Source organism: Vombatus ursinus, unplaced genomic scaffold (genome assembly GCF_900497805.2).
Source record: "Vombatus ursinus unplaced genomic scaffold, bare-nosed wombat genome assembly UNPS02009205.1, whole genome shotgun sequence".
NCBI lineage: Eukaryota > Metazoa > Chordata > Mammalia > Diprotodontia > Vombatidae > Vombatus > Vombatus ursinus.
In genome coordinates, this window is record NW_020948983.1 from 64,260,151 (window position 1) to 64,285,039 (window position 24,889).

General features: G+C 38.7%; 2 protein-coding genes across 3 annotated transcripts in view; one reads left to right on the forward strand and one right to left on the reverse strand.

Moving 5' to 3' along the window:
- MYO1E (myosin IE) overlaps positions 1-10,134 on the forward strand; it is a 233,999-nt gene extending 223,865 nt beyond the window's left edge. Inside the window, exons 27-28 of the mRNA XM_027851470.1 lie at positions 7,956-8,125; positions 9,063-10,134. Of these exons, the coding sequence (XP_027707271.1) occupies positions 7,956-8,125; positions 9,063-9,139 (247 nt within the window). The 3' untranslated portion in view covers positions 9,140-10,134. The remainder of the gene's footprint in view (positions 1-7,955; positions 8,126-9,062) is intronic.
- The window catches only part of CCNB2 (cyclin B2), a 46,610-nt gene that overhangs the window by 1,017 nt on the left and 20,704 nt on the right, over positions 1-24,889 (reverse strand). Inside the window, exons 4-9 of one of the 2 annotated variants that reach the window (XM_027851471.1) lie at positions 21,992-22,162; positions 21,734-21,892; positions 20,669-20,905; positions 19,929-20,069; positions 18,330-18,440; positions 16,595-16,949 (exon numbers count right to left, since the gene is read on the reverse strand). In XM_027851471.1, coding sequence (XP_027707272.1) covers positions 16,839-16,949; positions 18,330-18,440; positions 19,929-20,069; positions 20,669-20,905; positions 21,734-21,892; positions 21,992-22,162 — 930 coding nt within the window. In that variant the 3' untranslated portion in view covers positions 16,595-16,838. Of the gene's footprint in view, positions 1-16,594; positions 16,950-18,329; positions 18,441-19,928; positions 20,070-20,668; positions 20,906-21,733; positions 21,893-21,991; positions 22,163-24,889 lie in introns of those variants that run through there. The other variant, XM_027851472.1, reaches the window with a different exon arrangement.

Below are 24,889 nucleotides of genomic sequence, written 5' to 3' on the forward strand. Positions count from 1 at the left end.
CCTTTGCTCACATATATAGCGTTCTTGATCAACAAGCATGTTGATGCTTAGGTGACCTCTGCAGATGTAGTCTCTGGGTCAGTCTTCTGTTCTATGCTGTCCACTAAACCAGGTCATCATGGGTAGTCTGACCAGCACAAAGTCCTGGGGCCCTGCTTGTTTTCTTTTCTCCTCCATTATGACAGCAAAGCTAATGGAGAAGATGACTTATGAGCAACTGGGAACATAAAATTAATGTTTTGGGGCTGTTTGGCCTTTTTTTTTTTTTTTTGCTGGAATGGAATGATCACACTCTCAACTCCTCCCCCATGACAGCAGGAAAAAGTGAAAATTCAATTAAGATGCAAAGAGTACCCTGATCTCTGACAAAGTGTGCTAGAAAATCTTACCATCACATTGCTCATTCATACACATTTTGATGTGCTGTAGATCAAAGAACATTTCTTTTACATGTGTTTATATATATTTTCATGTGTATATCTAATTTCCCCAACAAAAAGTAAGCTCCTTGAGGACAGGAACCAACTATGGTGATTTTTTTTTTTTCCCTATGTAGCCTTAGGATCTGGCACAGTACCCGCCACACAGGAGGCACTCAATAAATATTTGTTAATTGATTGATAGACAAATAGATGTATCAAGAGGAAAGCAGCCAGGAACATGAGGGGTCTGAAAACCATGTGATGATAAGCAGATAGAGGAACTAAGGATGCTTATTTTGAAGAATAGAAGACTATGGGTAGAGAGTACATTCAGGTATTCGAAGGGATTTTGTGGAAGAGAAAGTGGACGTTCTTATACAACCAAAGGGCTTAAGTTACAAAAAGTCAATATAAAGAATTTTCTAACAGTCCAACAGTAAAATAAGCATCTTGCCACTGGAAGAATTAAAAGCCCAGAGATGTCAAACTCACACATACAGCTCACAAAACTCCCAAATCTGGCCAAACCAGATAAAATATAATTGAAAAATGGTTTAAAAAAAATAAATGAAAATACAATAAAACATAGGTGATGTTAATTTGTGATTTTCTAAGTTAATAAGCAGCCCAGGGATCTGTCTGTATTTGAGCTTGACATCTCTGGTACAGAGATGACCTATCAGGGATAGAGAGGATTCTCACCTGGGTTCAGTAGTTAGGTTAAGTGACCTCTAAAGTCCTTTCCAACTTGATAAAATTCTGTGATTTTTCTGAGTCATCCATAAGAATGAGATTTGAAAGTCTCTGGACTAATGAACTTTGGTTTAGTCTGGGAAGGGCACATTCTGAAAGGATGTACAGAGACAACTCCAAACTTTTATCACCAAGAAATAGGCTTCCTGCTAATAAGATGGGATAGAATTTGAAAGGGAAAAGACAATAATGTGGTCAGCACCTGCTAAACAACCCAGCAATGCAAAGCGTAATGCTGCTTGCTCTCTGTGTCTCTTCTCCTCTTCCCTGCCCCCAAATATTCTCCTTAGGCATGTGCCTGGCTCCCCATCAGCACAAACACATGCCTTCTCTTAAGGCATGGGTTCAGCTCAATGGTAAATAATACTCCATTATCTCAAAGCCGTGATGGATTCAAAACAGCTCCAGCTGCTGAATGATGAGTGTCTTGTTTAGCCAAGTGAAATGACTCAGAACAAAGGGAGGGCTGGGCCAGCTTGCACAATCTAAGTGAAGAGAATGCTTGAGTCATTTTGGTTAAAGTAGGGGTTTCAGACTGAGCTCTGATGGCTTGTTTATGCTGCCTGGACTGAGCACATACATTTTCAAGGATTTTTCTTTGGCTGTAGGAAACTTTTCCAAGGAAGCAAAATAAGGCCTTTGACTTGCATGCATTTCCAACTATCACCTTCTACCACCGTCACCCAACCCTCCCCTTCTAATATACATTGACACTCCTCTTCAAAGCATGTTGGCAAAGGTCACAATTAGTAAATAAGAGCCTCACTGCACAGTCCAAAGAAGCTGGTGTAGCCCAAAAGCAATCAGTAAGTCCTTTTAATGTTTTAATAAATTTATTATTTTTGAGTAGTCATTTCTAGTATAACTCTACTCCATCTTGAACTCTTCTTTGTCATAAATGAAGTTAATCAAACTGTCATTCATCAGAGACCATATTCTGCACCCGTAGTCTCCCACGCCTCTACAGCAAGCAGGGAAGTGCATTCCTTCATTTGTATTCTGAGATGAGCACTGCATCAATTCATGGAAGCTCTTCCATGTTTCTCTCAATCCCTCCTACTGAAGTATTTCTTACAGAAAAACAGTATTCCATTACATTCCCATGCTACAATTTGCTCAGTCATTGCCTAGTCAATAGCTGCCTATTTGTTTCTGGCTTTTTGCTACCATAAGACGGGCTGCTATGAATATATTGGCATAAATGGTGCCTTTCTTTCTGTCTTTGACTTCCTTAGGGTAAATGCCCAGAAGGAGGAACTTTAGGTGAGGGATGTGAGCAGTTGAGGGACTTACCTCACATAATTTCACACTGTTTTGTAGATAGGTGGGAAGAATTCACAGTTTTAACTAGCCAATCTTATACAAATGAGAAATACTGGTAGCTTTGTCAGTGATATTGTAGTTAAAGCCTTCGTTCACATACCTGATCAATCTTTCAACCAGTGGTTGTGGCAAACATTTTAGGGACAGAGAAGCAGGATAAGATGGTCTTTGTTCTTACAGGCCTTACAATCCACTTGGGGAGACAAGGTGAATTTTTTACACACGCACGCACACCTGTGTGATTCCCCCACCCCAATGTGGAATTGTTCTAAGAACCACAACACACATGCATGCATGCATACACACACACACATACACTCAGACATATGTGATTTCCCTCAGCCCAATGTGGAATTATTTTAAGAATTGTCACATGCGAGAACATGCATGTACACACACACACTCACACATGTGATTCCCCCACCTCATGATGCACACACATGCACATGCACACATTCACACAGGTGTGATTCCCATACCCCAATGTGAAATTATTCTAAGAATTTGAGGCATTCTTGTAAATATCCTCAGTGATGGTACATTTGAGAGAAAAAATAAGTCATTCAGGAACAAGTCAGATGAATAAAATGAGTGATTAAAATTAGTAATATCATTTTGGGTCCAAGGTGAAGCATGACTACCAGAATAAGGAAACTGACTTTTTTCTGGGCTTCATAATATGGCTGACCCTGAAGGCCATCCTACAACAGGAGTGAGGCATGGTTTGGAGCATAGCCCTGTCATTTTTCCAGGGGAACTATTTTGAAAGGAACAAACACCGTCACATTATTTTATGATTGTCACATCTTGCACATGTGCCCTTTTTAGCATGGGGTGGCTCACCTCTTTCCTTTCTTCTCTTTATACATGCTGCCACTGATTCACTACATAAATGAAACCCTCCTGTGACCCCAGCCAACCAGCAGCATTGGGTCTTCCTACCCCCACCTCCAAGCACAGATTTGTCCCAACTTACCACAAGCTAATAACAGCTTGGCTTCCTATTAGAATAGGTTTCCACTTTTGTGTCTGATTCCACCAGCTCCTGCCTGTCTCCTCTTCAACCTGATGACCTAGTACTGCCCTGGTTTAGGTCCTCATCTCCTCTCAGCTGGATTACTGTAATAGTCTCCTAACTGGTTTCCCTGGTTTTAGTCTGTTCCTCCTACCGTCTTCCACATAGCTGCCAAATTAGTATTCCTAAAACACAATTGACTATTTCACTTCCCGGCTCAAGAATCTTCAGTGGCTCCCTATTGTCTCTGAGATAAAATAAAAACTACATGCTGGCAGTTAAAGGTCTTCACAGTCTGACCTCCAGCCTACCTTTCCAGACTTCAGATTTTTCTCCTTCCAACACAATGGTTCAGGTACATTAATCTACTCTTCCTCAGTCTCATGTGACCAAATCTTTGCAAAGCCTTGCTTGAAATGTACTTCCTCCTCTTACCTCTGCCTCTTAAGAGTCCTTGATTTCTTTCAAGAGCCGGTTCAGATGAAACCTCTCCTGCTCCTCCTACATCTTAGTCTTTTCCCTTTTAAAATTCTGTATTTACTTAAGATCACAGACTAAAAACTGAAAAGAAACTTGGACCTTCTCATTTTATAGATGAGATAAATGAACCCCAGGGAAGTTGAATAAATTGTACAAGGTCACACAGATAGTAAGCATCAGAGGCAGGATCTGACTCCAGAGCCACACTTCTTCCTCAGCAGAATGTAACCTTGGCGATCCTGTTGGTGTCTTTTTGTATCTCAAGCACCTGATACAGTGCTTTGCACATAGTAGGTTCCTAGCAGTTTTTATAGAACTCAGTTTCTTCCAGTTCTTCTAGCTACTAAAAGCAGCACCAATCAGGGGCCACTCTGACTTGTGTTAATGGTGCATTTTTCCTGGCACACAAAACAAATCAAATATTCTCTCTTCCCCACACCTAATATTCAGTTTATTTTGTGTTCTCCAACCTACTTTAATGGAAATGTCAGCTGTATTTTTCTTATAATGAGATTTGACCTTCTATAAGTGGAAAATAAAATAACTACTTCTTAGCTTCTCTCCCACCTCCAGGCCCTCCTTCCTTTTTTTTTTTTATTTGCTTATTGCAGAGAAATCAGATGACTCCTCTAATACCCAGGCTAATGGTTTTTATTAGTACGGTGCTGACATAGTCCCAACATAGGCTACTTTAATTAAGAAACTACTTACACTGCATACTTTCACGGTAAGCATTTCTCAGAACAGGAAAGCTGGGATTTTCAGTAAACGTTAACTAGGAAATGATTTAATGCCTGAGATGCACAGCAGGTGTATTTGCCTCTCAAAGGAAAGCAAAGGAGTTTGGGTGTATGAAAAAGAGGTCGATGCCGGGGAGTGGATATTGGATGACCTTTAAGTTATCTTCCCCACCCTCCCTCCCCCCCCATCCCATCCCATCCCAACCCTCCAGGACAGACAGGACTCTGCCACACTCCTAGTACATTTCTGAAGTTACAAAGGAATGAGTTTCATAGCAGGAAAAACCTCTCCCCCTGCTGGTTCTTGAGGCTCCACTCCCCTACCCAGCTGCCCTCTCCCTCACCCACCCACCCACCTGTTTGAGACTATGATTTTTACAGTGAGCCAGGCATGATCACCAGCAGCTTGTCAGCCTCTACTCTGTCTCCCCACCCAGCCCAATTTTCTGTGAAGGTAGGAGGAAGAGATGAGCAAGAACACTGGGGATTTTCCTTCCTTCACGGTAATAAGAACAAACTTTTATATAGTGCTTCCTGTGCAAGTATGCAAATCAAGCCCTTTGCGTGCACGATTTTATCTTATCAGAAAGCACTGATTAAGTGCCTACTGTGTGCTAGGCACTGGGGATACAAATAAACAAAAATGAAAATTCTTCCTGAGAACCTTACATTTCACACTAGGTAGACAATAAGTTAAGATATATTTTAGTTCAGTAAGCTTGAACAAAAGAGGAAAGGGTTTCATAGGATAGTAACACAGGTTTTCGAGCTGGAAAGGACCTCTAACATCATTTGTGTCTTGGACCCCTTCTCACAATAAGGTTCAAAAATGCAAAAAATATGATACATAGCATTAAAGTCACCCAAAAATTTTTTTAAAATTTTTTGTCATTCTGAGGTTAACAAAAAGCAATAAACATGAAGATTTCCACGTACAAAGAAGTACAGAAAGTAAGAGATTGTATATGAAATTATGTCTCCATTACATAGAGATATCAGTTCTGTGTGTGCTTATGGACCCCAGATCAAGTCAAACCCCTGTATTATCTAGGTGAAGAAATGATATAGTCAGAGAAAGATGCTTATTGTCAAATATTAAGCCCCTCAATATTTTATATGCTTATAGAGACAGGAAATAGCAAAAATTAAGGGGAAGCCAAGAAGTGGCTATATATGTATATAGATACACATATATATAATTACAGATTTAATATATGTTATAGATTATAGCTGGTGGTTAAGTCGATCAAACTACTCGAGTCAGGAAGACTTGAGTTTGAGTTTGACCTCAGACACTTACTGGCTGTATGACCCTTAGCAAGTCACTCAACCCTGTTTGCCTCAGTTTCCTCATCTAAAATGAGACAGAAGGAAATGGCAAACCACTCTAAGAAAGTCCCATGGTCAGCATCATCCATGGGGCCCGAAGAGTTGGACATGATTGAACAACAATATGTATTATATGCATATGAACATATGTCTATAAAATCTTTATGTGAACAACATTCATATGCATAAGAACAGAACAGGGAGATTTCATAAATTATTTTCTGCCAGAAAACACATTTTGACTTGACTGAAAGGCATAGAAGCTACGAGGGTGCATGAGGCTTATCTGCTGACTTTTTTTTAAGCATTTGATTGAATAGTAAAATCAGATACAAAATGAAATTTTACAATACCACATAATTTAAGCTGTACTAAAGGTATCAGGCCATCACCTATCTCTATAAGTTTGCACAGGCCTGGAATACACATCCTACTTACCCTCTGCCTCTTAGAATCCCTAGTTTTTCTTCAGAGTTCAGCTCATTAAGCCTTTCCCAATTCCCTCAGCTGCTAGTGCCTCCCACTTCTACCACCCCCCCCAATTTAATCACCTTTATTTATTTTTTATGTGTTTTTAGGTATATATTGTTTTCTTCAATAGGCTATAAGCACCTAGATGGCAGAAACTTAAAATTTCTTTGTATCTCCAGCCTCTTGGACACAGTAGAGGCTTAGTAAAGGTTTGTGTAGTCTTAGAGCCTTGCTGCAGCACTGACATATGACATTTTAAAATCTACAATCTATGTATTTAAAATTAAAGACTTTCAGCCAATGTGAAAAAAATTAAAGAATTGAATTATATAATCATTTTCCTTTTTTCTTCCATTCTATGAATAGGCTGGCAGAAGAAAGATAAGTCGTGATGCTTACTATTTTTCAAATTTTCAACTAGTCTAAAGAAACCCATATGTGTATTTATGCATGCACATGCGTGTACACACACACACACATATACACACACACTCCTGCTCATCATATATGTAGTGATGCTGGATTTATCTGTATATAACCTTTATACCTCAGGATAACTTTTCTGTGTGCTTTCTCCTTCTCCTTCCCCTTCTGGAAGACCTTCCTACTTTATCCTAGCCTTCTTACTCTAACAAAACGTACTCTTAGGAAAAGACTCTGTCTGCCGTCACTGATTTAAATTTGGTATGAATTTAAGGCAACATGGCCTCTCTCACATACTAAATTTTTGGATAAAAAGCTTTATCTCTAGTTAAAGAAATTTCAGGCCTTAATTCAGAGGGTTCTAAAATGACTACTAAGCACTTGCCTCCTCTGGCCTGTTTGGAAATAATTATACAACCTACTCATTGATGACTGATATTTGACACAACCCCTAGGACAACTAAACAAATTGCATATGAACATCATCAGAAATTATTATACTGTAAGAAATGACTAATCAAGAATTCAGAGACATATAGGTAAATGTTAAGGAACCAGTACCAATTAAAATAAGCAGGACCAGGAGAAGAATTTATGTAATGACCACAATAATGTAAAGGAAAACGCATTCAGAGATACAACTGATCAATGAAATAATCAACCATGACTTTCAAGAACTGATGGGGAAAGCATCTCTCTTGCTTCATGAAAGAGAAGTGGTGGAGTATGGGGTATCCATTTTCAGACATGGAAACTGTATTGATTTGTCCTGCTTACATGTATTTCTTTGTCGTGGGGAAGGGACCATTGGAAAATGACATGATGTTAAAGGAATTAAAAAAAAAAAAGAGTATACACACACATACACACTCTCTCCTGTATAAATAAGTATAATCTTCACTAAAAAAGTGCCTGGTACGAAGCTCTAGAATTAGCTACCTCCATCTTAAAAATGCCTCATAGACTATGTATTCACCATTCTCTTGCTCCTCTCCACAGTGTCCGGAGGCAGACAACAAATCGGCCTCCCCCAGCAGGTGGCAGACCCAAGCCCCAGCCCAAACCTAAGCCTCAGGTACCACAGTGCAAGGCTCTGTATGCTTACGATGCTCAGGACACAGATGAACTCAGCTTTAATGCCAATGATATCATCGATATTATCAAAGAAGGTAAGAGGATGATCATCTGAGACTATTTCTGGAAACTATCATTCCACCAGTTTGTGTGGTAGAGGTACAAAAACCACCTGGAGGATGAGCAGGGAGGAGTGGCATGGCGGAGTCAGAACTCAGGGTCAGAAAGCCAGAGCTTAAGGAATTGGCAGTTACTGGAGCTCAGAAAATGGTTGAACATCAGGAGCCCATGTAGTCAGGTGAAGTTTGGAAGATGTAGGCAGATATCCAAAAGTCAAGAACTGAGGTGAGTCATTTAAATCAAGCCTTCCAAAAAAAAAATCAGAATATCAGGAGATAAGCCTAAATCTGAAATAAAGAAAGCCTGAGCTCAGAGCTTCAACTGACAACAAATACAGATGTATAAGATGTGAAAGGAAGGGGAAGGAACACTTATTAAACATCTACTGTGTTCCAGAAACTGCGCTAAGTTCTTTACAAATATTCTCTTATTTGACCTTCACAACAACCTTTGGGGAATAGGTGCTATTAATGTCCCCATTTTACACTTCAGGAAACTGAGGCAGAGGGTAAATGATTGGTCCAGGGTCACACAGCTGGGAAGTGTCTGAGGTAGTATTTGAATGTAAGACTTCAGGTCCAGGGTTCTAGCCACTGTTTCACCTAGTTACAGCTAAAACAAATATCACTGGGTCTTGTAGGCATCAGGCTTATCAGTTACCTAGAACCAAGCTCTGAAGCTCACAGTATCGCAGAGAGACAGAGGAAGAACATTGTAAAACAAGAGAGATAGACTAGCTACCCTCTAAGGGTCCTCCCAGCTCTGACATTCTGTGATTCTGGATTTACTAATTCGTGTTGCAAAAACCTTTCTCTAAATATGCAAATGGAGCTGCTGGCTTAGCCCCACAGCCGAAAGTGGGGGTTAGGGACTGAATATCCATGGTAAAATCATCTTTCTTTGAACCTCCAGATCCCTCAGGCTGGTGGACAGGCCGATTGAGAGGCAAACAAGGACTGTTCCCCAACAACTACGTGACCAAGATCTGAACACAAAGAGATGTTGGACCATATTTAGGGGGGAGTCCTAGAAACAGATGGAGCAAAGAACATTTTAGACGACTCCCCTTTTAAGCAACAGCAAGCAATATCTTCTCTGCGGCCTGGAGTTCTTAACTGCACCTTCACTGGGGAGCTTATTAAGAAGCCGGGGGAGGGTGGCATGGGGTTAGAGGGTGGGGGGAGAGGGTATCATTAGGAATTACTCTTATCTAAAAGGCAACCAGGTAGCCTATGTCATAGGAACCCAGAAGGACAGAGATGTAACCAACCAAGATTTATTTATTGTATTTAAACTTGGTCAGATGGAAGGTGAAGTCTATTCAGTCCTTTTGATTTCTGTCGAAGCAGCAAGTCACTTTCCCATGCAGGCCCAGGAAAGTGTTAAAGGCTGTTCTTGACAAGTGCCTTTTAGATGGAGCCTCTTTGTTTAAAAAAAAAAAAAACCCAGACAAAACGAAACAAAACCCCAAACTTCTTGACACAGACAGTCTTCTCTATACCTCTCTGCCAATGCTGCAACTCTCCCTGGAGGGATCTGTCCCAAACAAGGCTCTGGGTGACCCTTGGACAGAGGACTGACGATTAAGAGTATGAGTGAGCAGTTTCCATCCAAATGCTGAAGGCAAGGGATGCTGTGCTGAGTCTCTCCAAGCATATGTGGAACAGCTGGTTTGCACTTTGCCCAAGATTTGTGTAAGGGACAGTCCCAGCTGGGCAGTAGCAGGGGGCGTGGGAGGGGTGGGTTATCCACGTTACGTTCTTTGCATCTTAAATTGGAATGTGGCTGGCCCATGTTGGTTTTATGTGTAATGCTGTACCTATTACAAGAAGTATCTCTCTTCCTCAAGCTGTACATTTATAAAAGCAGATCATATACTGTATATACAAAATCCTAAAATGGTAGAAACATGTATGAATGTATAATGTAGTATCCCACTGTACTTAGTCGTAAGGTAGTTTTATTATAAGACTTGTACCAGGTACTTACAAATGTGCACTATTCCTTTTTAATTATAGAATCAGTGTTACTGCTCTAGCCCACGCCCTTCTCCATCTCCATTTTAGATGGCTATTGCTTCTTGGTAATCATCTTCATCTCCTGCTCCACACCACTCCCCAGTTCTCCCAAATATATAGAGGAATCGGTGAGCTGCTTTGTTCATTCACAGATTCATATTTCTGTGATTCCTCCTTCCCTCCCCAACTAGCAAATCTCTTCTTTGACAGTTGGGAAACCAAGGCATGGATACTGTACAGCATGAGGCTGTGACCTGTTTTCTGGTAGAGAAAATAAAATATGAGGACCACAAACTAGTATAAAGCATAACTATCAAGAACTGGAAACATAAAACCTGATTCAATAAATATACTTTTTAAAAGCTCTTTAGTTCCATATTATGAGCAGTTAAAGAAATAAACAGGAAGTAAAGAGATAAGAAGAAAAGGGTTGGGGTGGGGGAGAGGAGGGGGAGTGAGGCCCAGAAATAGAAGAAGCTAGAGAGAAAGCTTAGACCCTTGGAAAGTGGGGGGGGGGGGGGAGAGGGGGGGGGGATAGACATTCTCCCATCCAGTCCCTTCTTCCCACAATACCCCATGTCTCCCTCAGCTCAAAGGTCAAAATCAACCCCCTTCCCAATTCTCTTGCCTCTACCAGGGACTATGTCCCACCCAATCAATTCTCACTTCCCAAGGTCCAGCCTTTGTTACCCAACATTGCCACCCCAACACGCTTAGCCCACTCCCCTGCCCAGCCTGACCCTGGACCCAATAATCATCAGCTACCACTACCACTAGTCCTTAACCTTTGGGCAAACTACTTCTTACCATCTACTCTTGGGAGTTTGGAGAAGAGAGGGAAAGAAAGGGTATTATCTCAGAATAGAGACCTTAGGTGGGGAGGACACAGGTGCATAATAATAACTGATGTTTCCATGAGGCTTTTAAAGTTTATAAATCACTTTACCTACATGATCGCCTGTGTGCTTCAAAACACTCTGTGTACACTATTATCCCTATTTTACAGACAAGGAAACTGAGGCTCATAGAAGTTAAGTGACTTGCTATGGCCACTCAATGTCAGAGGCTGAGTTTGAACCCAGACTCTTAATCCCAAGTCCATCACTCAATCCCCTACACCATGCTGAGGGATTGAACATTGATCCTTTGTTATGGCTACAGTAGTATTGAAATTGGAAAGCCAGGGTGGTATTATTTTAGAAGGCTTACTTTAGAAAACTTGAGATGAAATTAAACTGAGGGCCAGATATAGCCCATGGACCAACAATTCCCAGTCTTTTATACTTAAAGAGATCCCTAGCTGAAAAAGTCCTAGATTTTTATAGATCTAAAGGCATTGGTTAGGAAGATAAAAGGGAGGAAGGGCAGACAGAATGCTGGGAGTTTCTACATAGCAGGCCAAGGTCAACTACTGTTCATTTTCTTCAGGGACTATTAGCTTCTGCTCCTTTCTATAATTAGTGTGTCTGCCTGGGTTCTAGCAGCTGCCAGAAACACAACCACCAAGTCTGAAGATATCTCCTGGGTAAAGTACATGATATTTAGTCATGTTCCTTGTGACAAACAAGTACTTGGTTATTTTCCTTGAGAGGTTTTTTTTTTTTTGGCCTACTTCCAGATTCTTAGCCATATTCCAATCAGTTGAGGTTGCAAGATACATGGCACCTTCCATCACAAAATTCACATGGCACCCAAAATCTCTTGCAAACAGCTACTCTTATCCACTCTGGAGTCTCAAAAGTATTCCCCAGAAGGAGTTCTCTCACAAAAGTCCTCCCCTCCCCAAAGGTGCACACACTCATCCTTCTATCCTCTCCTCCTCTGGCTCTTCCAGAAGACAAAAACAGATAAACCAACATCTATCTGCCTCCTTTCCTTTTTCTTCCTTCTTGATCCTGCTATTGGACCTTTTTCTTGACTATTTCCTCGCTGGGGCTCAGCTCTGGACTACCTTCCTTCCTTGCTACCGGGCCTCACTCTCCCTAGCGATAGCCATGGTGCCTCTTTCTCAGCATGTATCACTTCCTCACACAAGTGAACAACACCTCAACACCCCGTAAGACAGATATCCTATTTGACCAAAAAAAAAAAAAGATGAGACAGACAACAGCCACATGTCTGCACTCAAATCACAGCTTATTACAAAACCAAATCAGAACTCGAACTTTGATGTCCAGTCCCTTTGCCTCCCCACGGGGCAGAACTATTCTTTGACTTATATTCAATGAATGAAATATCTACAGAAGGCTAATGGTTGACAAGCTATAGCTTGTAAATTCTGTACAGTCTAAAATTTAAAAAAATACTTTCTGAAACCTGTAAGTTTGTATTAATTGACTTTTGAGGTTTCCCATGTTCTATTTTTCCTTGTGAATTTTTTAAGTTAGGGCATTAGAATTATGGTTTTTAGAGCTGAAAAGAATTCTCTTTCTTATGCAACCTACTCATTTTTTCTTTCTTATCAACTTAGTCATTGATCATAGACCTCTACACTGTCAAGTTAACTGAGTTCTTTCCCGTTATTTTTTTTTATATTCCACATGAACTCACAGTCTAGAATCATTATCACTGTGTGCATAAATTGGTGTACTAGATGAATAAGAACCCAGGCATTTAGCTAGTTCTCCACCAAATGCAGTATGTAGATTGTGAGCTCTTTGAGGATAGGGATAATATCTTATGCATTTGTGTGTTTTACATGCTTTGTAAATAGGTACTTGCATATTAGTTGAGTGAATAAATAAATGTGTACAGGTAAAATGGGAAAAGAGGCAAGATTTGGGGTAAAGATGCAAAATTTGGGTTAATTTTAAAGCATAGGTAGTAGTATACTAGATAGCAATATGGCCCTAAAGCCAGGAGAGAAGCTGCATGAGATATAATTTGTAACTTACTTTGACATTTATTTTTTCTTTTTTAAAAAAAATTATTCACCATTTTATTTTTCCCCAATTACATGTACAATTTTTAACATTCTTTTTTAAAATTTTTGAGTTCCAAATTCTTTCCCCTCCCCCTGCATTCAGAAGGCAAGAAATTTGATATAGGTTATATATGGGTAGTCATGCAAAACATATTTCCACATTGTATTTTGACATAGAGGGTTAAACACCCCAAGAGCAGGGGTGAGTATAGTAGGTACAGAAAAACTAGGGGGAGCAACTTCTTTTTCTGATTTTAAAGAGTGCTCAGAAAAAGCTTTGTTTTTTTTTCCCCTAATGATTGTTTACTGAATATTATTTATTAGATGACCACCCCAAGTGTTAGGCAGCTAAAGGGATAGCCCACCAAAAAAAAGCCCTGCTTAAAGAAACCAAAAATAAAAATCTTGTTAGGGAAATAAAAGCTACACAAATGAGAGCATGACAAAAAGAGGAGTAGTTGAGACAGTGCTAGAGGAGCTCAGGTCCCAAGAAGTTATCCAATACTGATCCCATAGGCCATGAATAATCCTTTAAAACTCTGGAATGTTCTGAAAGATGGTAGCTATCTCTAATTAGGGGCAGCTATAAATGGAGAACTAAGTTGTATTTGGAAATCTCTAACAGCTATTACTTTTGTCTTGTTTTGTTTAAAAAAAAAATAAGGTAGGAAACAGAGGTAAGAGGTAAAACCAGGTGCTACCACCTGTATTTCTGAATTTCTTCTAATTAAATTGTGCCCATTAATGATCACATTGTACCTATAGCACCATTATAGCTCAGAGCTCATCTACACTTCCCTCCTCCTCAACGGCTTAGATAAGTCACTCAAGACTTGAGGCATCCCTCCCTACCAAAAAAAAAAATCCACTACATGGGTTGCCACAAATTAAATCTAGAATATTATAGAACCGTTTTAAAAAAAAAAAACACACACACACATACTGAAAGGGGCATAGGGACAGAATATTTACTGTTACAACAGATATTTCCTTTTATTTCATGAGATAGTTTGACCCTTCTCTAAATTCATGTTAATAACGAACATATTATAAAAAGGAACTTTATGTAGGCATGATATATATGTATATATATATAGATATATAGATATATGGCATGATAGATACAGGGTTAATCTCAAAACCAGCACAACTTAGGTTCAATTCCTGCCTTTGACACTGGCTATGTGACAATGGAGAAGTCACAACCTCTGAAGGTCACAAACAACACCAAAAGAAAATAAAAATCAAATAAATTAGATTATACCCTCCTTGTGAGAGGAAAGGATGAGAGGGCATGAAGTGTTTAACAACTCCATTTCATTGGGGGGAAAAGGCAAGAAAAGCCCTCAGGGGCAGGAAAATAGTCCAGGAGGCTACAGTGTAAGCATTACCCCTGCACAATGATTACCCTGACGTGTTTCTACAACAGCAGTTCCTTTTTATGAACTGTTGTAAGCTGCCTTCTGGGTGCGAACCCACAGTTGTTAATTACATCCAGAAAGGAAAGATTGCAGGTCAACCTGGTCCTCCATTAGCCAAGGGCCAGGGGCCCTGGAATTACCTCCCAGGACTCATTTATAAATTACACTCCTCTACCACTGAGAAATGGGGAGGCAGAATAATTTTAAAAGTTAAGGGATCTCTGTAGCAATGCTGATAAAGGGTTAGCAGGCTATATTGAGGATAGGCCTGAAGGGTTTCCCTTTCCTTTGTACAACAGACTTCCAAGCACAAACCCTTAATAGAATTCATCAGTTCATCCAGGGTGATCAAGTTCTGATGAATTGATTCACAATAACTAAACTCACCAAAGACTCAAATATAAAGCAGAATGCAAATTTATTGATTTACAGAGGGGATCACTGGTACAATATACACTTCCTGGTGGAAATGTCTACTAGAGAAACCAAATTACAGGTCAGAAGGTTGCGTGGTGATTGGAAAGTCAGAGTGAAGGAAGCTGAATAGTCCTAAAAGATATTTTCAAGATGAGACGGCCCAGGGAGGCAACCTTTCCATCTTCAGAATATTTCTCTTAGAACAACCAGGATTAGTTGTCTGATCCTGCCCTGGACAGTGCTAGAGACAGATTCCTACCCTCCTTTTTCTGGATTCCACACAGACCATCACCATTCTGTTTGTACTTTTCATTATAACACCACTCCTCTTCATTTAAATATACTTTAACAACCTAGATTGTTTGCAAGTTTATAATTTATTTACATTTATTACATTTTAGGTACATTGCCTTGCAAGAAAAATATTACTAAGGGACCTTTTATTACTATATCCTGAAACTATGTCCTGAGCCGGGCTAAGTAATAGTATATGAAAAATGCTATTGAATAACCTTTAAAATAAGTCTCATTTGACAGTTCGCCCACAAAATTGATCAGTACAACATGGAGAGCAGTATCATGCCCAGACAAATAATATTGCTTTGATTAAAGGAAAGACCCTTTAAGATTAAATACATTTCATGATCACACACATTCTGACTTGGCTGCAGGAAGGTTGCTATGGTAGTTTCTTACCTACTCAGTTTTTGCTAACCCAAAAAAGAGAGGGGTGATATTTCAGATTTTTAAATCTCCATAAAATTATTTACAAATGATATTCACTTCAGCTGAACCCTCAACTTGCAACTGAAAGTTCAAATGATTCTGATCTACATAAAGTAGAAAACAGCACTGGAGAGCATGCCTGAATCAGAACTATAATAACCCCCATCTTCACAAGCATAAATATTTCCCTTTTTGATTCAAGGACTAAGCAGGAATCTTAATTTTGCAATTAAAATAAGAGACTCTACCTTGAAGTTATTGGAAATCCATTCTCAGCACTTAGTATGATTTTTCCCATTCATATTTGTGACTCTGGTGTTCATACAATCACATTGCCACAGTACAGAAAGTTCCAAACTTACAGAGTACATTTCAAAAGTTCATCTTTAGTTATCTGGAACTCAGAATGTGTTCCCATAGAAAAATATAATTTAAATAATGGTTAGTATATAAAAGCCTTTTAACAAATATTACTGAGAAACTAAGTTCCAAATTGAAACATGCTAGGAATACATTTCCCTTTTGGCAAGAAGAGAATAATACTCCCATCACACCAACTGCTCTGTCTGCTAGCTATGCAACATAAGAGGAACATAAAAGAGCTAGGACCATTCATTCCTAACTCACCCCAAAAAGCTGCCTGGACACTTTCCTTCTAATCACCCCCTTACACCAGCCACTTCTATATGTAAAATCAGAAGCACTTAAACTTAAGCATGTCTAACAGAAATCCTCCTGCTTATTCCATCTTGAACTGATCAATTAGCTATGCCAGAAATCTATTCACCTACAGTTTTTTAAAAAAAATTCAAACCTTCTATTCAAAAGGTTTTGAAATTCAGTTGTTTTTTGGGAGAATAAAAGGAAGGGCTACATCACACACAGTTAAGTAAAAAAAAAAAAAGAAGTTACTTCAAAGCATAGTACTTAATTGCTGTGTATAACAATACCAAATCAAAACAAGTTTACAATAATTGAGCATTAAATTCTGAGGGAAAATATACACAAGTTTCCTTAAGGAAAATTATGGTTTTATTTTTCCTCAATATACATTGAGAAAACAAAATAAAAAGGTTCCACAAAGCAGGGCGAAAGAATATGTACAAAAGCGGGATGTGCCAAATGAATGCCAATGTACAAGAGTATATGGACTGAGGATTCTTCCAACTTCAGTCCAGCCATCTCATGACCTTCCCAACAAAGGTGATGCAAGGTCTTGGACAATTTTTGAATTTAGCTGAGGAATGCTGCTGATCTTCATGAGTTTGCTACTTGCATACTTATTCTTGATGGCCTGAATGATTCCAAATAAAGCAATATTAGTTCTGGCCATTCCAAAAGCAGTTGATAAAACATAAAAACGTGATCCAACACGGATTCTCCAAAGAGAATTACTATCTCCTGAGAAGAGGAGACGTGGACATTCAAAGACATAACACAACAGACATTTTCGTGGTGCTTTATTTACAGTTACAAGGTCAGTTACTCACAGATGTTATTCTGTTTAACCCTCACAACCACTTTACAATCAATCACCCTCAGTAACACTAAATATTATTTCCTCCCATATTTGTTAATAGGAAGAAAAAAGACTACAGCAAATGGAGATAAAGTGCTTTGGGGATCCAAAGAATATATTTTATAGACTGTGCTACAAGAGAGCAGAGATGGTAAACATCCACTTTGCTACATAAACAGTGACGTAAGTATAAAGGGATAGCTACTTTCAGAACTGTCACAGTCAGCAATAAATACAAACAGGAGCTAATGATCATCAGGTCAAAGTCATCAAGGACCTGGATATGACTTCCTAGCACCAATGGGACCCCCAAAAGGGACAACACCCTGCCCTTCTTGTCAATCACACATAAAGGAAAATGAATCAAGTCTTGGGGCAAGTAGCACTCTTCCTTGGGTAACTAGGACAGAACAACAGAGCCCAAAATAAAGGACTGTTGTGTATGAGGAAGACAGACTGCAATGTGTCCATACAGACAGTACAGGGATCCTCAGACCTGCCTTAAGGAGGCCACACAGTTCTGCCAGTCACTTAGAAAGCCTTCCAAAAGGGCAGCTAGGTGGCACAGTGGATAGAGCACTGGCCCTGGATTCAGGAGGACCTGAGTTCAAATCTGACCCTCAGACACATAACACTTACTAGCTGTATGACCCTGGGCAAGTCACTTAACCCCATTGCCTAGGCAAAAAAAAAAAAAGAAAGAAAGAAAGAAAGCAAGCCTTCCACAAATATTTCTGGTCACTCACCTATCACATAGTCCTAATAGCCTTTTGATCTTTTCTTTTGGAAGCCCAAGATGCTAAAGTGGTATAACGATGAATTCAAAAGAATAACAATTGGAGAACTAGACAAACCCTCTCATTTTAGAGGAAAGTGAAGCTCAGGGAGGTAAATGTATGTGCCCAAGGTCACACAGGTAACTGGAGGCAAAGTCAAGATTCAAAACTAGGTTTTCTCATTTAGAATAACGAACTATCTTCTTATGAAACTAACTGATAAGTCCCAAATATTCCCAGAGTTAACTTTCTCAGGGAATTTTTTCCCTGACAAAATGCCACCCCTAATGTAAAAACCTTTTGCAGGAATGGCCTTCCATATCTACTGAGTAAGCCATTTACATAAAAATCCCCACGCTGATGAAGGAATAATACTTACAATAAATTTTGTCAAGTTTTCATTTACTTTTACTATATTCTTGGCCATATGCTGCATCACTTCCAATACATCATTCTCTGAATAACCAGTATAATACTGTTGCTTTAGGCTCTAGAATATACAACAAACAGAATAAAGAAGTAAGCAATAGAAAGGAAATCTGTTATATTTCAACATCTTAGAATAGCTCATTTATAAAGACCATAAAGACAGATAATCTCACCATTAAAAAAAAATAGGTCCTTAACCCTGACTACTACAATCAGACTGTCACAGCTTAGTTTATAAATAAAGACCATCTTTCTATTCTGAGGCACTAAACCAAATGACATTTTAAAATACTTTTAAATGAATTGATTCTTTTCACAGTTACAATAATATAGAACTATATTTTTAGAAATAAAGCTTTCATCCTAGATATTGAGAAGAACATCATAAGCAGCAAAAATTAAAAGGCAAGGTGGAGCTATGTGGAGTTCCATTGCACTCCAGACTGAGGAGCCCAGGTATCTCTCAACCTCTGCAGCTAAAAGCTGAGGTCCCCAGTCCTATGTGCCTCATTACTATTTAACGTACAAGATTTTCTCTGAAAAGATTCAGAAATAGGAAATAAAATGTTGCCAAAAGCAGCCCACCCAATGCAGGAACACTTTAAACAAAATGTTATCCTCCAGGGATTTTTGTTTTAGTCTACTTAAGGCCTAGTAAACAGAGGACAACACCAGACCAAAAAGCTAAATTCAGCCAGGCAGACTGGCTTTAGATTATGAAACCTATCATGTAGGTCCTAAGATCACTTTTTTTTTTTCCAATACCCCATTTCCCTTATTTCTTATTTCCCAGTTACATGTGAAAACAATTTTTTTAACATGTGTTTTTAAAACTTTGTGTTACAAATTTTCTCCCTTCCTCCTTCCCCACCCACCCTTATTGAGAGGGCAAGCAACTCGATACAGGTTATACATGTGTAGTTATGCAAAACACTTCCATAGCAATCATGTTGTGAAAACTAAGTGTATTTCCCTTCATTCTATCCTGACCCCCATTTATTCTATTCTCCCTTTTGACCCTGTCCCTCCTCAGAAGTGTTTGCTTCTGATTATCCCCTCCCCCAATCTGCCCTCCCCTCTATCATCCCCCTGCTCTCTTGTTCTCTTCCTCCCTTATTTTCCTGTAAGGTAAGATAGATTTCCATACCCAATTGTGTATGTTATTCCCTCCTTAAGCCAAATCCTATGAGAATTAGATTCATTCATTCCCTCTCATGTTCCACCATTTCCCCTCACTTCTTAAAAGCCAAAGTTCATTCCTTTATCCATAAAGTAAGTATGAACTCTGAAAATCGTGCTTAAGCAATGCAAAAGAGCAAGGACTTTTGAAACAAATCCTAATGAAGCACAAAGAGAATTTGAAGACCAACAAAGGTATATTCCACGAGAGCAGGTTACAAAGTTTGAAACAATTAAGCTGAAATGAGCACACCTTGAAATGAACAATTGTCCCTTTTCCCACACCTCACACCAGAAGACCCTAAACCAGGGGTGGGGAACCTGCAGACCTAAACTGTATCATAAACTTCTAACAAAATGCTGCACTCACCCATTTTCCTTGACCTAAAACCTTTTGAGACAAGCAAGAAGCAGCAGCAGCTATCTCGGAGGGATGATAATGCACCATGTCGTAGTCAACAATTGTTAGCTCCATCAAGTATTTGGCTAATGTATGCTGTTCAGCATCTGCCTGTGAAAGAATCACATCCATTATGTGGTCAGGGTTGTTAACTTGGAAAAAAATCAGTCAAAAAAGACAGCATAGTATAGTGGATAGAAAGCCAGCCTCCAGGTCAAAAAGTCCTACCTCTCCCAAGATACAGGCGGTGTGACCCTGGGCAAGTCTCTTAACTTTTCATGGTCCCAGGCAGCTCTAGAAGATTAATGTTACAAAATAGCTGTTGATCTGCATTAGCAGAGAGAGTTTCTGTACTGGGAGTTCCCTACCCCAATGAAATTGCAGGTCTGACTTGAAAATCAATAAATAAATAATCCAAGTCAAAGCTATACAGATGTAAATCCACCTTACTCCATCCTTTCCCTGGCACTGAAAACTTGTATTTTGTAACACATTGGAGAAGCAATGGAAAAGGAAGTTTCCCTATTTTCTTGAATAATATTATAAGCCTTTTAAAGATTAAAAAGACATTTCCTAGTAAATTCACAATTTCCTATCAGATAAATGCAGGTAAGGCAAAGTGCATCATTTTAAATGCTTCCAAATTAGCAGTCAAAATCGCAGTAATTCAAAAGCTTGACTGTTAGTTGCAGGAAGCTGAAGACTCTCACCTCACCAGCTTTCGATGCTCGTCTTAAGAAGTGCAGTGGAAGTGGTCGGCCCAATTCAAACTTCAGTTCTTTCAGAATCAAAATTTCCATTTCTCGAATTTGAGAGCTAGTGTATGCACTGTCTGTGATGTAAACAAAGTCCTCAACATTTGGAGAAAATATCTCTTCATACTTGGAAGCCAAAAGAAGCGCCGTCACTCCAACTAGCTGAAGCTTCTTCCTAGAGACTGGCTGAACCTACAAGAAATAATGTTTCTTCTATTACACATACAACAACAAGACACCAAATCCTCCCTCACACCCCGCAAATTAACGAAAGGGATTCCAGAATCCCAGATTCCTATGGGGAAAGACAATGAGGAAAGGGATTTTTTAGAACTGAAGGATTTGCCCTCATTCCCCAAGGTGAGTCAAGCTAAGATACTGAGAGTAAAGCTAGGGGTGCATGTCCCTACCCGCCTGGCCAGTGGTGGCTGGGGGAAGGGAATAGGCCTTTGTCATCGTTGCAGCCCTCATATCAGTCCGTTCCCCCTGAAGTGAATCATATTTATAAGTTATGGGGAAAAAAGAACATTCTACATGGGGGAAAAACTTCAAGCTAAACTCTTAAAAGATGTTTGCATGCAAATGCATGGCTTTGGAATTACATTTAAAACTATGATGTGTTTAAATTAACTGAACGTTTAGTCAAATATGGCAGCATTGTTCATCTGTGTTGCTAAATTGAAATTTAAGTCATTGTTACCCGTACCAAAGTATCATACAAATTGATCAGAGACATACACATTGTGATGAATAAAAAGGTTCAAGTTATTTGGGTTATTACTTTAGCAACTGAAGCTTCCAAACCTTTTAAGCCACAGTTTTCAGGCCTCATCTTTAAAAATTGTGAAAGGAGAACAGAGACTCCAAACTTACCCTCCAATTTAGCAAATAATTACTAAGTGCCCACTACGTGTAAGGCACTATGAATTATGAATAGAAAATATGAAAACTCAAAGACAGCAAACCAGCCCAAAGACATTAACCAAACCATTGGTATGAAGTTTCTAATATAATACCTACTTGTAAGAAACGATCCATGATTGCAATACACATATAAAGAGTTTCCTGCAGAAGGTGAAATTTGGAATGGACTTGTACCAACCAATCAACCAGGATGGCTCGCATACGCCCATTGATGTCTTTTCCATCTAAGAAATGTGGGTTTATAGATTGCTGAACCTACAAAATTTAAAAATAATAATAACCCTATCGTCATGTGTTGCTATAGATACATGCCCCCAAATTACCATAGCATTCTACACATGTAAACAATTCTACCTCAAGTTGTCTCAGATACTGGTAAATATCCTTAACGTAGTCACTGCAAAGCTGAGGATTCTCCCAATCTTCATCATCAATGTCCTCTATCTTGCATAACAGTGCATTAGAGAAAGCCTGGCACAAGTCTTCTTCCTTCACAGAAACTTCCATAGGGGTTGGAGACAGACTCTAAAAGAAGAGAAATTAAAACTACGAGGTGCACAAAAATAAAAGGTTGTAAAAGTGAAGAAAAAGCTGGTTTTACATTTCAAACCTCTTATAAGCTTTTTTTTTTGGAAAACAAAAAGAGGAAGAAAACCTCTTTTTTAGTTTCAATTGAAGATACGTGAATGAACAATAATGGCATAAATTAACTGCAATAAGTTTCAATACTATGGTTGAATCATCCAAGTAATTGTTTGCTGATGAAGATTTTTTAAAAAGTCACACCAGAATACTGGAAAAAAATCTAAACACCTGGACTCAGAGACTACCAAGGTGAGAATCCACATCAACAGAAGGAGCTTCTACAGGTAAAGAAAAAACATTATCTTCATTTAGACTAATTCATTCTAAAATGAGAAATCACTTGGAAAATGAACCATCAGGAAAGCCTGGTTTTCTTCTTCCAATCAAAAGAGAAACAGGAAGAGGAAACTGAAAACTGAATAAACTGTATAATCTAATACTTCAGCTTCATATGCTGATCTAACTGGAATTCTTTTATCAAGAAATTAATACAACTAGCATATTTTTAAAAATGAAATGTACATATGTCTGATTAAATTTAAAAAATAAATAAATAAAATGATGAGTATGGCCTAGAGCTATGGCACCTGACGTAAAGCTTGTAACTACCTACCTTAGATAAAGAAGAGGCTATAATAGTATAGCAGTATAAAGTCACATTACTGAACAATGTTCCTTATTTATTATTTAAATTTAGCTTAGCAATTTAAGTCTATCCTAAAGCTCAACAATTTTTTCATTCCATTTATGACAACCTAAAACAAACATTAAACATAAAAATCAAAGGCCCAAGTTAGTTTTCCATTAAAGGAGAACATTAGCTCAAATATTTTACATTTTAATAATACAGTGGCAAGCCGTACATACCCCTTACATATATAAAATGCAATATGTTTTTAAGAAGAGGGTCTTAATTCCAAAAGACTCATGATGGAAAATACTAAACACATGCAGAGAAAGAACTATGGAATCTAGATGCAGATCAAAGCACATACTATTTTAACTTTTTTGGTTTTTTTTTTTCTTTCTCATAGTTTTTCCCTTTTGTTCTGCTTCTTCTTTCACAACATAACTAATGTGGAAATATGTTTAACATGATTGTATAAGTAGAACCTATATCAGGTTGATGCTTGATTTCTTGGGGAGAGGGGAAGGGAGAAAAATTTGGAACTCAAAATTTACAAAATTGAATGTTGAAAACTATCCTTACATGCAATTGAAAAAATAAAATATGACTAAGGAAAAAAAAAAGAACTGGGTCTTGATTATTTTTGCCAATCACTTGAAATAAAACATCCAGTCTGACTGAAGCCAAAGTGCTGAGATTAATTGCAGTCATGGACACAAAGAGCCATTGTCAGATATCTACCTAAAATATTCTTTCTCAAGGATTGTTTAAGTAAGAGGAGAGTAGTTGGTGGAAAGATTGACCTGTCCACCCCCAAAATAAAATCTAGACTCTTTTAAACTCAGACCTCTATTTTTCTTGCTTTTTTTTCCTCAACCAAAACCTCCTCATGCTAAGGATGAGATTCATCTACTTTGCCCATTTGTGTGACTTTGGGCACATAATTTAACTTCTCTGAACCTATTTCCTCATCTGCAACATAGGAATAATAAGGGTTGTCCTTTTTCATAAGATTTTGAAGAAAGTATGTAGTAAAAGGTAAAGTACCATATTAACAGGGGCAATGCTCCACTGGTAGGCTATCGAGGAAACATTGGTTTAACTGTGGCTGAGAGGACTAACCTACTTCTGTGAAGGAAATGCAGTTGTGTCCATGTACCAGATTTACATTTTGTCCTATCAGTTATAATCATAATGAAATTATTCTGTTTGATGTGGGGGACAGATTTGAGGGTCATTTCCACTTATAAATTTCTATTTTATCCAAGTTAACAAAATTCAGATGTCACAAGGGTGTGACAAAGATGCTGCCCCCTTTACCTTAAAGCTTACATCTAAGTCTTTCAGTTTGACCGCCAGACATATTAAAAGCTTGCTTGCTCAAGCTCAGAAATAATATGATAATTCCTAGAAGACCGATTTTACACTGCTAGATAGAAAACTCATTAAGAAACACAGACTAAGATCTTATTTTGAGCTCAACAGTTCCTTGAGACCTCTGAGCCAACTATTCTTAGGTAGAATTTCTGCTACTCAGAGAATCTAGAAGTTTTTGAAAAATCAGGTCAACCAGGTACAGTACAAGTGTTTTTGAAAGGCCAAATCCAAGTAGAAGAAAACTAGCACACTGATGAGAGCACATTCCAGGAGATAACTGAGATAAGTAAAAGCTAGACATAAAAAAATAAGAATGAAAAGTTGCTATATTCGGGGCGGGGGTGGGGGGGGTGACCCATGCAAAAAACTCACTGCCAGGTTCAGGCTTGGTATGAGTCTTACTGGTAAGATCATGAGATCATAGGTCTAAAACTAGAAGAGACACCATCAATCATCTAATTTAACCTGCTCATTTTAACAGTAGTGAAAAGAGGTCCAGAAAGGTTAAATAGTCCAAAGTCACAACAGTAGTAAAATGGTAGTCAGGATTTGAATTCAGGTCCCCAGCTACCAAATCCAACACTCTTCACTTGATCAGACTACCTCTCAAATGTAGCAGAAAGTTATAGGAATATTACACATACTTAATGATTTTGCTTATT